This window comes from Pinus tabuliformis, chromosome 6, assembly GCF_031772625.1.
Source record: "Pinus tabuliformis cultivar Carrire ecotype Pingquan chromosome 6, CPIR1, whole genome shotgun sequence".
NCBI classification, from domain to species: domain Eukaryota; kingdom Viridiplantae; phylum Streptophyta; class Pinopsida; order Pinales; family Pinaceae; genus Pinus; species Pinus tabuliformis.
In genome coordinates, this window is record NC_142292.1 from 330,708,283 (window position 1) to 330,720,894 (window position 12,612).

At 42.1% G+C, this 12,612-nt stretch overlaps 1 protein-coding gene across 1 annotated transcript; it reads right to left on the reverse strand.

The window, feature by feature from the left end:
• Nucleotides 1-11,600: 11,600 nt before the first annotated feature.
• On the reverse strand, nucleotides 11,601-12,389 carry LOC149258653 (uncharacterized). Its single transcript, XM_089427530.1, has one exon. It carries the CDS (start codon nucleotides 12,387-12,389, stop codon nucleotides 11,601-11,603), a length of 789 nt encoding a protein of 262 aa, XP_089283656.1.
• Nucleotides 12,390-12,612: the final 223 nt, after the last annotated feature.

Genomic DNA, 12,612 nt, shown 5'->3' on the forward strand with positions numbered 1-12,612 from the left:
GCCCAAAAAATGGGGAGGCTGGGGCCTAAAAGATCTTCCTATATTCGCACAAGCTCTTGCTACCAAAATGGGATGGACCTTGTTAACCGGACAAAATCTCTAGACTGCCATCACATATCACAAGTACATTTGGCCTTAGAAAATTATGGATTGGATTCGTTTGCCTAGTTGGCCTAAATCTGGCATCTCATTTGTCTGGAAGGCTCTCCTACACTCTCTTCCACTCATAAGGGATAATCTGGTCTGGAGAATAAACGATGGATCTAAGGCTCGCATTGGTTTAGATCCATGGATTGGAAGTGGAGGAAGATATCAGTTGTCCAGAGATCTTATACAACATCTCCATTCACATGAGCTTAAGGTACTTGCAAACATTGCGGATCCTCATAATTCAACCATTTTTGCTCAAAGATGGAAATCCGCTTTACAGCTCGATTTACCACAATGTTGGCATCAAGAATGGCATGATTATACTTCTGCTCTATCTGAATCTCATATCAGGATTAAAGAGGTCCAGGATGAACTCATTTGGCATCATTCAAACAGTGGTATATACTCACCAAAGTCTAGTTATTTAGCCCTAATCTCACACAAGATTCCAGATTTGATCACTTTTTGGTGGAAGTCTATTTGGAAACTTACTACACCTCTACAAACCAGACTATTTTTCTGGTGTATTCTTAAAAATAAAGTTCCCACTCGCGATAATCTTATGCATCGATCTTTCCATGGGCCAACTTGGTGTACATTATGCAAAAGATCATCGGAATCGACTACACATCTGTTTCTAAATTGTCCAGCATTGATTGATCTTTGGCAAAATATATCCTCTACTATTCGCTTTACGGGATTCTGGGATGGTGAAGACATTAACAAAGCATGGGAAGGCTGGTACCATCGACATAAAGGGTCTAAGCTCCAAAGTCTCCCTTTGATTATCAGCTGGCATCTCTGGCTGGCCCGGAATCACTCCATTTTTGACAACAAACCTGTGTGTTGGCCGCACACTGCAGCTTGTATAATATCGACATATAATGAGATGCCTGAGCCTCCACAACCCCGAGCCCACAGGCCACATGCTCCTCCATTTATTGATAAAAATACCCCATTGGGCATATTTTGATGGCACAACACAACAACAGGGATGTGGTGGTGGTTTCATCCTACACATTAGTGATCATCATTACTTCAAAGTTAAGATGGGATTAGGGGATGGAACGAACAATTTTGCTGAACTCATCACCCTTCGTCACCTCTTGCATTTCTCCTTGGGGTGTAACTGTATGAGCATTAATATATTTGGAGATTCGAAGATCATTATCAATTGGTTCAATAATATTACTGCTTGTCAGATACACACACTTAGTAATATTTTGGATGAAATAAACATTTTCAAGGCTCAATTTAATTATATCACATGCAATCATATTTATAGGGAACATAACAGCTGTGCTAATGAGTTATCCAAGGTAGCCTCGATACTACCCAGAGGAGAGTGGATGATCCAGGAATAGCGAGGGTCAAATGAATACCACTACTATCACCGCCCTTACATAGATCTACATTATCACAGGGCCAAGAGCCCATGATCTGGTTATCTTTTGGAATTTTTGAAAAATGTTTTAATTTTTGAATATATTATACAGGATACATGTATGGCCCTGCATGGAAAATGTACAAACAAAATACAAAGCTCTTTTTTATGAACATCCCGTGTCCAATGGGGCTAGACAAATACAACATATGCATATCGCATCTACAATATGTAATTTTTCAAGTTAATGAAAGATTACAATTTTTCCAGTGGAAAAAAATAAAATAAATTAATTTAATTAAGATAATAGTTAGTTATAAAAGGTACTAATAGTATAAACATATTAAAATAAGCCAAGGGGGGAAGAATACAAATATTTTACATAATCAGAAAAACTAATTAAATTAACTTAATATTATAATTATCTAACAGATCACAAAAAAAAAAAAAACAAACAAACAATGAAGGGGGGGGGAGGAGAAAGAAAGAAAGCAACGAGGAAGAGAGTACAAGGACCCAACTCCTACTGACTTTCCAGCCATCCTCTCTATTGAGATTGCTTGGCCTCTTTTCAATCTCAAGAGCTTCCTTAAATTTCCGATGATGGAATTGTGAAACTCTAGCAATAACACTAGCCTCTTCAATACAAACATGATGCTTGGTTTTTTCCACATGCTTAGCTAAAGCAGAAGACTTTGTTCTCCTATGCTTGAGGTCAGCTACGTGCTCACTAATCCTTTGATTAATGGAGCGACAATTCTCACCAACATAGGGGGTCCCACAGGAACAAGGGATAATATATACCCCTTTCATATCTTTAGGGTCAATAGGAACCTTTGCTGATCTAAGGGACATAAAAATGGTGTTAAGGGGTCTAAAGGTCACGGTGACACTATGCATCTTGAGAATCCTTGCAATATTATCAGTGGTCCCCTGAACATATGGAAGATGGACGCCTGGAATCCGTTCCTTCGGTTCCCTTTTAGCAAGAGAATTCTTGGTAGCTTTTAGGAAAGCCTTCTGACCCATGTATCTACTATAACCATTCTCCACAAAGACATCAAGGAGATGGGATTTTTCTTTCTCAAAACTCTTTTTATCCGAGATCCTTAGGGCCGAAGTAGCAAGGGTATTGAGAACACCCATCTTCTGAGCCAGGAAATGGTGGGACTGGCATGAAGATACTACTCCGTATGCGTTTTCTTTCGAAAAACTTGGTGGGAGAGGGAACCACCACTATTCTTAGAAATAAGAATATCAAGGAAAGGGAGGCAACCATCAACTTCCTTCTCCTTAGTGAACTTAATGGCCGAGGATTAATTGTTGAGATGATTGAGTAAGAGATCTAATTCCTCTTGGCCGTGAGACCAGATAACATTGGTGTCATCCACATACCTTTTCCAAAGCTTGGGCAGGAGCCGGGATGAGTTTAGAGCCTTGGACTCAAAATCTATATTACATCACAAAAAATATATATATATTTTTGGTATACAGGTGTGTACGTGTATTATATCACAAAATATTTAAATTTATAGAAATGCGTATATATATATATATATATATATATATATTCAAATATTTTGTGATATTATATATATAAGATCACAAATAAGCTTTTATTTTATAGTAAGATATTTCAATTTATCTTAGTGCTCCTTATGCTAGTCTTAAATTAGGCACATTAACGTAGCAAGACTGATAAAACACATTGATTTAAAGTGCGTTTAATAAAACCTATCATTATTTACATTTATTAGAAATCTCTATCATAAATGAAGAAGGGAGAAATTATTTGAAGAGCTTTCCCAAAAACCTCTAATAAATTTTCCATTTCTCTATGCCATATAAAGTGACCCAATTTTAAAGTTTATATGAATTTTCTCCTATTTCTTTATATATTTATGCAAATCAAATCACCAGAAAGTTATATTCACCCAAAATATTTTAAGCGTTTAAAAATTTGTATTTCAATTATTTCTTAATCTTATTGAGACAAAAGAATAAATCTATTAAAAACTAGAAAACTTGGTGTTTATTATTGAATGAATTATATAGTGATGATCATGATGGTGGTGGTTAACGTCCACTGAGACCAAACTTCGGTCTATCGGACCTAAAGAAACAAATTATTTAGTTTGATTTAAGATTTTATTCCTATGCTCAAAAAGCTTGGAGAGAAGCCTCCCGAGCTCACTATAATTTTGACATCATAAAAGGCTAGGAAGGTCAGTATTGCAACAGAGATTATGAAACTAAGATCTAATGTGGTTGTAGGCACTCTAAGAGGAAGTGGTTTTCATCCTTGATGTTCCTATTCTCACAGAGATGTCAGATCCTCTCCATCCATGGCGTTTTAGGAACTTCCCAACAACCAATTTCACTATGGAGCTCATAAGAGTTTGTTCTAATATTCACTATATTAATTTTCTTCTTTGAGCTAGTTAAAACAGACATATATTTTTGATCTTCTAGGGTGGGGTTGATGACCTTCTTATAATAACTTAATTTTCTTTTAGCTACTAAATCTTTTTCACACCACACTTTTTCTTTGAACTTAGAAGTAACAATATCTTTAATGTTATTAATGTTGTGCAATGCATTGTTCTCATTGATCTCCCAATGGTTTAACCATGCCCTCGTGTCTTTATACCACCCTTGCTTGAGCCTTAGGTGGTTTTGGCTGGAATTTAAAGCTAGCTTAGGAAGTCTATGGTCTCCTATGTTATTGAGTTTGTGCTTGTACACCAGAAGCCTAGTCATAGCTAGGCTCTCGATAGGGGAAAGACCTACTTCTATAAGGAGAATATGATAGGGTGTATTGCTTTTAATTTTCAGGTTATATGTTATAAAACGCTTCTGGATTTGCTAAATATTTCTCCAGGATTCTCTAGAGAAGCTGCAATCCCAGACCTCACATCCATATAAGATAACAGGAGTGACTAAAGTTTCAAAGAGGAACTTCTTTTTATCCCACATTACAAGATTTATCTTTTTACAATTATTTTGAAGACCAAAATAAGCTTTCCACCCCCCATTAATCCTTTTCTCAATGCTATAGTTCTAGTTGAGCTTGTGATGAATATCAATTCCTAGGTACTTGTAAGAATACACTTCCTCCAAGTTATTATTGTCATACATAAAATTAGCGTAAGTGTCCTTCTTGGATTTGATAATCATAACTTTTGTTTTGTCAATGTTAACAGTCATACCCATGGTAGAGCAGAAACCCTTAAGAAGCCTAAGTTGCTTATCAAGATCAGATGGGCACCTTGTGAGAAGAACAATATCGTCAGCATAGAGAAGAAGGATGATGACTATCCCAGCTAAGATCGTGCCAGCATATCCTGCTTCCTCAAAATACCCTTCAAGCGTGTCAATGTAAATGCCAAACAGGGTAGGGGAGAGGGGGCAACCTTGTTTAACTCCGATATTACATTAATATCTTTCGACCACCCCTCATTGCTTTTTAGCTTAGCAATTACATTCTCGTATAACCTTATAGCGGTAGCTCTCAACTCGAAAGGAACCTTTAGCTCTTATAATCTATTCCAAAGGTTGTTTCTAGGAACCGTATCGAAAGCCTTTCTAAAGTCCACAAAGCAACAAAAGAGATTGGATTTATCATTACGACATTCCTCCACAATGATCCTAAGCGTAACGAGGTGGTCTGTTGTTGAGTGATGCCTTCTAAAACCCGCTTGGCCTTTAGCCCGCTTACCTTCACTTTCAAGCCATATGCTCAACTTCTTTTCCAAAATAATACCATATAACTTGGCGAAGAGAGGGCTAATCATAATTGTCTTATAATTAGAGGGGTTATTTGTATCCCCACTTTTAAAAATAATGATAATGAGACTCTTAGTCCATGGTTTGGGGAACCCTTGCTTGACTGCTTGATTGAAAAGCTTGTGGATGTGGGGGATGAGGACAGGACCTCCAATTTTTAAGATTTCTGCTTGGTAACCTTCAATGTCCTTAGCTTTCCCATTTGACAGGCAATTAACCCCAAAATCAATGTCTTCTAATGAGAAAACTTCTTTCATTGTGAGTAGGGTTTCAAAGTTATCCATGACATTTAGGGATTCCTAAAGCTTTTTAAGATAGGAATTCCAATCGTGTAAAGCAATTTTATTATTATCTTTAGTTTTCCTATTCAGAATCTGCCTCCAAAATTTCTTAGGAGCTACCTTAGAGAGGTGTAAGAGATTCTCTTGTCTTTTACGAATGTACTGCCTCTTTTTCATTTTAGTTAGTGCTTTGTATATTTTTATCTTGCCCATTTTAAGAGATTCATCAACAACTTCCTTAATTGCTCTCCTCACACTTTTACAATCTTTGTCATACCATGGGTTGGTTTTGCTATTTCTTTTATTATTTGAAACTTCAATTGAGAACATTTTAAAAGAATATGAGAGGGTTGTAGTAAAATTATGATAAAGGTCTTCTATGTTGTCTATACTAGATAAAGGAAGCAAATTAGTTTTTAATTAATTTAGAAAGAGATCGTTTTTATTTCTATCAAATATTAAATTATTTTGGCTATAACGATTATTTTCTATGGGATCTCTATGCATGACAAAAATGAGAGTTATAAGTAAAGGCCTATGATCAGAGTTAGGATCGTGGTCATTTAAGATGTCAAAATTTATTATTTCGTTGTATAAAGGGAAATCGGAAATAACATAGTCTACCACGCTGCTACCAAGCCCATGGATGCAGGTCATCTGGCTAGAGTTGGGCCACTTCTTTAGACCATTGCAAATTATGAGATCCTGAGCACTACAGAGCTTGACTAGCTCTGACCCAAACAAATTCTCCCCGAGGTCTTCAGAGCTCCTTTTGTACCTACTAGCCAGAGTAGGGTCTTCATCTAACCAAAGAGGATTAGGGTTGGAATGATTGCTTAGAATAATAGCTTGGTTGCTTAAAGTTCGAGCGTTAAGTCACCTATTAAAAGGATATTACCTTCATTCCTTAGGCTAGAAATATCATTCTCTAAACCATTGTAAGGACTCTTTTTATCTAGATTCTTCTTCTTATAGACGTTAGAATTAATGGGGGGAATAACATATTGCTATGTAGGTCTTTTTATTATTAATGTCAATGATTTCTAGCCAACTATATTTTTTTTCTCGGTAAAAAACTAGCTAGTCTATTGTATTATATTTACAGGTAAACTTTACAAACAGTGAGACATGCCTTCCAGGGCCAGCAGTTGCACCTTGGATAGCTTAGCTTTGAAACAAAAAGCTCCCTCGCAGGGGCAGCACCTACAGGACTTCCAAAATCCCTCCAAAAACTTACTGAGGCTGGAGACCAAAATAACATGACTAACATCAGAACCTGGAACCGCATTGAGTTAAACATGAACGTGACGGCCCACGCAGGGGCTTCCATCCAAAACTGACTGTGGACCGTGTCCATCAAAGAACTTACAATGGACCGACATGAACAAGATAGTATTAAAATCTGAGAGTAAACAAGACCGACATAAACAAGACAGTATTAAAAACTGCAAGCAAACAGAGACAGTGATGACCAGAACCCCAATACCCGCAGAGACTTTTATCCTGGACCCGAGCTGAGAGAGAAAGGCATGTGTCGGTGCGTGCGTCGGAGGCTCAGTCATCGCAGAGACTTTTATCTTCCACGATATAGCTCCACCCTTGGCCCTCAGGGATTCCTTCCCACATGGTGGTCCATGGATCCTTTGTAGTGCCCTGAGGTTCCGGCTCCAAGGGATGTGAGGGGGCGTGCAGAATCTCTTTCCCTGAGGTGCCCGCCTCAATTGGTGGCTGCAAAACAGGGCTCTCCTCACCAGTACCTCTTGGAGGCTGCTCCACCGATCCTGGAGGTTTTCCAACAACATTTCCTTCAGGGACTTTAGTGAAAAGAACTGAAATGTGAGCATTGATACCTACATTATCCTTTGAGCTGCCCAGAGTGAACACGACTGAGCCAAATGCTGGAAGCACTGGCTCTCCTTCACTTGAGCTGCCAACCTCCGTGAATTTCCCGGCTGGAATTGGTGTGGCTCTTGCCCTCCTATAACAGTAGCAGCAGCAGCAATGGTGGTGCTCATCAGCTGCAGGGGGTCGACAGGATGAACCACGCCCTGGTCCCCTTCTGCTCGGTTGTCGTTCCCGCAGCTTTGCCATGAACTCCCTGCTGCCTCCTTCGAGTACCTGAAGTGAATTGTAAAAACAAGCACAGTGCTGATTTCGCCCCAAACCACACACAGGTGTGATAACCACTGAGAAAACTTCGCCGGAGGGGGAGATTTCACTCCTCGCATCCAATTGTCCTTGAATGCTCTTGAATTGCCGCTCCCACCTAAGGCAATTCCTTGTGTTGCAGCGGCGGAAAGCCAAGACTGCGTGTTGAGGTGGTAAGACATCCACCCACCTCGAATTCCTCTGCGCTCTCACCTTCCCAGCTTCACCATGCCAATGAGTCTGCGTCGCCTCACCTGCCCCTTGATATCGAGCATCATTCCCTCGTTGCGAGCGTCCCTTAACTGCATTCTGCAACGCCATCTATTCACTCTGCTCGGCATTGAATGCCCAGAGCTCGGATAGCGAAACATGAAACTATGACGGCGGTATTCCATTAAACATTAAGGTTAACACGGGGCGTCACATGCTGGGCATGTGGCTCGACCCCCTCTGACGTGCCAGCACCCGCATCCGGGGATTCAGCGTCTCTGTGGAGGAGACTCTCACAGTCCCGAATCTGTTGATTGCTTGGGATGATGTCCAGGTTTCCCGCTAGGAAGGGTTGATCACTTTCTACCCCAATATTGGCAAGGAGATTAGCAATCTTATTGCCTTCTCTTCTAGTGTGATGAAAGGAGAGGGCTCTGTGATTGCGCAACTCATGAGCAATGTTGTTTAGCCTAGCTTCTAGTCTCCAACTGTCAGCTACTTTTCTGGCGTGAGAGCCATTCTGAATGCGCGTTGCCATGTTGACGAGGATCTGGGAATCGCCTTCCACAAGCAACGGTTGAAGATTGAGACGCCTGGCTGCAAGGAGCCCTTGCCAGAGTCCCTCCAACTCCGCTGAGTTGTTGGTGTCCCACCCTATATTGCCGAAGTAGATCTGCTGGGGGGTACCATTGTGATTACGAATAATTCCTCCAAATCCTGCTGGCCCAGGGTTGCCTTTAGAGGCTCCATCAAAGTTGAGTTTGTATGAGTTGATGGGTGGGGCAATCCAACCTCTGACCTCCTTGACCTTGCAATTCGTTGTCTGATGCATGGTATACTCTTGTGGCAGCTGCAGCTTCCAATTGTCGAGGATGTTTTTCTCATTGTCTGTGGTAGGGAAATCTTCTTTAGTCCATGATATCAGAAGCATGGTTTCTCGGAGATTGCCATGCAGTCTGTTCCAAATTTCCTCAATAGGCGAGCTCTGGTTTTTGAATATGCGCCTATTCCTTTCCTTCCAGATGTTCCATAATACTGTGCCTGGGATAATGTTCCACAGGTAGTTGAGAATCTCACAATCATAGGGGATTTTCGGCCATTGACGGATGGTTTCTATGATGTCGCCAGCTCCTTTGCATCATTTTTGACATCTGAAACCTACCTTCTCCCATAGCTGATTGGCGATTGAGCATGTATCCAGAAGATGCTGCAAGGTTTCCTCGTTTTGAAAGCAGTTGTGGCATATCGACGGTCCTTGGAAGTTGCGTTTCCTCAGCTTATCCCAGGTGAGAATCTTCTTGTGCCCTACCAACCAAAGGATCCGGCCTGGTGGGGAAGTTGCCTATCAGATTATAGGCTTCGGAAGTGGAATAAGAACCTTTTGGTAGGTAGCCCCATCTAAGTATGTCCTCGCTATTCTCATACCGGATGCTTCTCTTCTTTAACTCGTTTTCAAGTGCTGCCACTTCCTGAATGCTTGTGATACTGGTTATCTGATTGCTCGGTAGCCATTTTCTGAATCCATGTACCGTTTCCTGTTCCCAGAATTGATGTACGGTTGCCTGCTGCTGCTCCTGTCTATTCGGAATGATCATTGCAGGAAGAACACTTGAGAGTTTGGGCAGTTGGTTCCAAGCATCATTCCAAAATCTAGCACTGTGACCATTCCTTGTTTCCCAAAAGCTGTGTTTCTGAACGAGCTGATGATGCTGCTTGGCGGCATTCCAAAACAGTGATCCGTTGATTGTGGGCTGGAATCTTATAAGCTCTTCTTGAGGCATGTTGTTGGTGTATTTGGCGGTCCATATTTTAGCCCATAGCTTTTCTGGACTAGTCACCCATTGCCACCATATTTTGGCATTCATGATGGTATTGCTATACTCTGGATCTCGAAGACCGATGCCGCCTTTGATTTTGGGCCTGCAGACAGTGTCCCATTTCACTAGTGCCCATTTGGGGTTGGTGGCAGAGCTTCCCCATAGAAAGTCACGTTGCAGGTTTCTCAATCTTTTTAAGACCCACTTTGGTGCAGCAAGGATAGAAAAAAGATAGAGAGGCATGGCTTGGAGGATGGACTTAATAAGCACAACCCTGCTAGCTAGATTGAGGGAGTGGTGAGTCCATAGGTTGAGTTTGGAGTCGAGCTTCTCAAGGAGAGTTCGCCAGGCAAGCTGTTTTATGGCCGAGGCAGTAAGGGGAGCTCCGAGGTATGTAGATGGGAGAGAGGCGGTGTGGAAGCCAAGGATACGGGAGACGGTTGATTTAACTGACGGAGGGGTGTGGAAGAAGAAGATTTTTGATTTGGAGCTATTGACATGGGTGCCAGAGGCTTCAGAGAAGTCGTTGAGCAGGGATTTCAAACAAGAGGCTTCCTGAGCCGAAGGATAGCCATATAGCATGGTGTCATCAACAAATTGCTGATGAGAGGAGGTCGGGGAATTGTGGATAGAGATTCCTATGAGCTGTTTAGAATGGAGGGCTTGCTTGATGTGCCTGCCTAGTCCTTCCGCCATTATCACAAATAGGAAAGGGGAAAGGGGGTCCCCTTGTCTTATGCCTCTGGAGGGCTTGAATGGGCGGGAGGGCAAACCATTGACAAGGATGGAGAAATGAGAGGAGGTGATAAGGCTCATGATCCAACGAACCCAGGTGGAACAAAAGCCAAAAGCTTTCAACATATGTTGAATGTATGACCAGCTGAGCTTGTCGAAAGCTTTGGAGAGATCGATTTTGAGTAACATACCAGCTTGCTTGGATTGCTTGAGCGAATGAATGATTTCATGAGTAAGGATAATGCCGTCCATTATCTGTCTGCCTTAGACATATCCCGACTGCTCCGGAGAGATGAGCATGGGTAGAAGAGGTTTTAATCTGTTAGCAATGACTTTGGAAATAACTTTATAAAGAACATTACAGAGAGCTATGGGCCTGAATTTATCCGGGGTGATGGAGTTCTCCTCTTTGGGGATGAGAGTAATGAAGGTGGAGTTAAGGGAGGGGAGAAGCCAGCGAAGGGCTCTGGATTCCTCAACTATTTGCCAAACCTCCACTTTAATCAAGTCCCAGAAAGCATGAAAGAATGTGGTCGTGAAACCATCTGGGCCAGGGGCCTTACCTTCTTTGAGCTGCGCCATTGCCTCGTCTACCTCCTGGATAAGAATTGGGCGCATGAGTAACTCGTTGTGTTCCTCTGTAACCAGCTTAGGAATGTTGCTGGTGATTTTCCCAATCGCCCGCTTCCGATCCACCGCCTGCTCTTGGTGTACCTGCTGGAAATGATTGAGTAGGATTTCTTCTATTTTCTCATGCTCCTCAACTTTTTCCCCCTCTTGGTTTTGGATGAAAGGGATCTTATTGTGCATTCTTCTCTGCACTGTAGTTCTATGAAAGAACTTGGTGTTGCGCTCCCCTTCTTTTAGCCACCTGATCCTTGATTTTTGCCTCCAGTAAATTTCTTCCTGCTTCCTTCTTTCTTCAAGCTGATTATGTATGTGCCGCTCTTTGTCCAAGGTTGCCTCCGTATGCCCTGTGTTAATTATTTTCTGATGGAGATCCCTGAGCTCCTGATTGAGCTCCTTTTGCGCCTCAAAAATATTCCCGAAGGTCTCCCGATTCCAGCGTTTGAGGTGGCTTTTTAGGAATCACAGTTTCTGCTGTAGCTGGTACATTTTTGAGCCTACTGGTGGGATGAAGGAGGCCCATATGGTTCTGACGAAGTCCTTGAATGCTGGATGCGTTAACCAGAAGCCCTCAAACCAGAAAGGTCTTTTGGTTCTATCCCCTGGTCGCTGCCATTGCAAAGCTATCGGCCAGTGATCCGATCCAGAGTGGGCCAAGATCGCAGCGGTGAGATCACCTCCGAGATGCACCGCATTATCCGAGATCAGGAAGCGATCTAATTTAGAAGCAATCTGATGCTTGCCACCTCTGCGATTGCTCCAAGTAAAAGTGCCATTGCAGAATGGCATGTCTATGAGAGAGGCATTTTGGATGAAGTCCTTGAAGTGTTCTACTTCAGGATCCAATCTGGATCTGCCTCCGATCTTGTCCTCGATTTTGGTTATCATGTTGAAATCCCCTGCAACGATCCAAAGCGGATGCTGCCTGTTATTGCTAAGCGCTTCAATGGTGTCGAGGAGCGCTCTTTTACTCCCAGCGTCCTGCGGAAAATAGACGTTGGATAAGTTCCCATGTACGTTGGTGCCTAGAATGTGAAAGGCAGCTTGAATGAGGTGATGGGAGGCGTGGAAATCAGTGAGCGATACAGCCTGGGTGTTCCACGCTATGGCAAGCCCACCCGAGGCTCCCGTGGCATCCACAGCCACAGATCGGCAGCCTGGCCAGGCCTTTGAAAGTATGCGTCCCAGCGTGGTACTGTTGCATTTGGTTTCTTGGAGGAAACACATCTGCGGATTTTCCAACTTGATCATGTTTTTTAACATCCTATATTTTCCTGGGCTATTGAGCCCTCTTAAATTCCAGGATACGAGCTTCATGGTTGACTAGTTTGAGCAGGGTTGTAGTACTTCGTCAGCTTCGCATATCTACCTGAGTCCACCAGGAGCTTTCCGATCTCCATTGTTCTCTAAAGATCTGTCTTCCTCCCTCTTTTTTTGGTATCCTTTGGACGCAGGTTGCCGTCCCAAGTGCTAC

Coding starts and splice junctions, on each gene's coding strand:
- LOC149258653 (XM_089427530.1), bottom strand. CDS start 12,389: ATGATCAAGTTGGAAAATCCGCAGATGTGTTTCCTCCAAGAAACCAAA.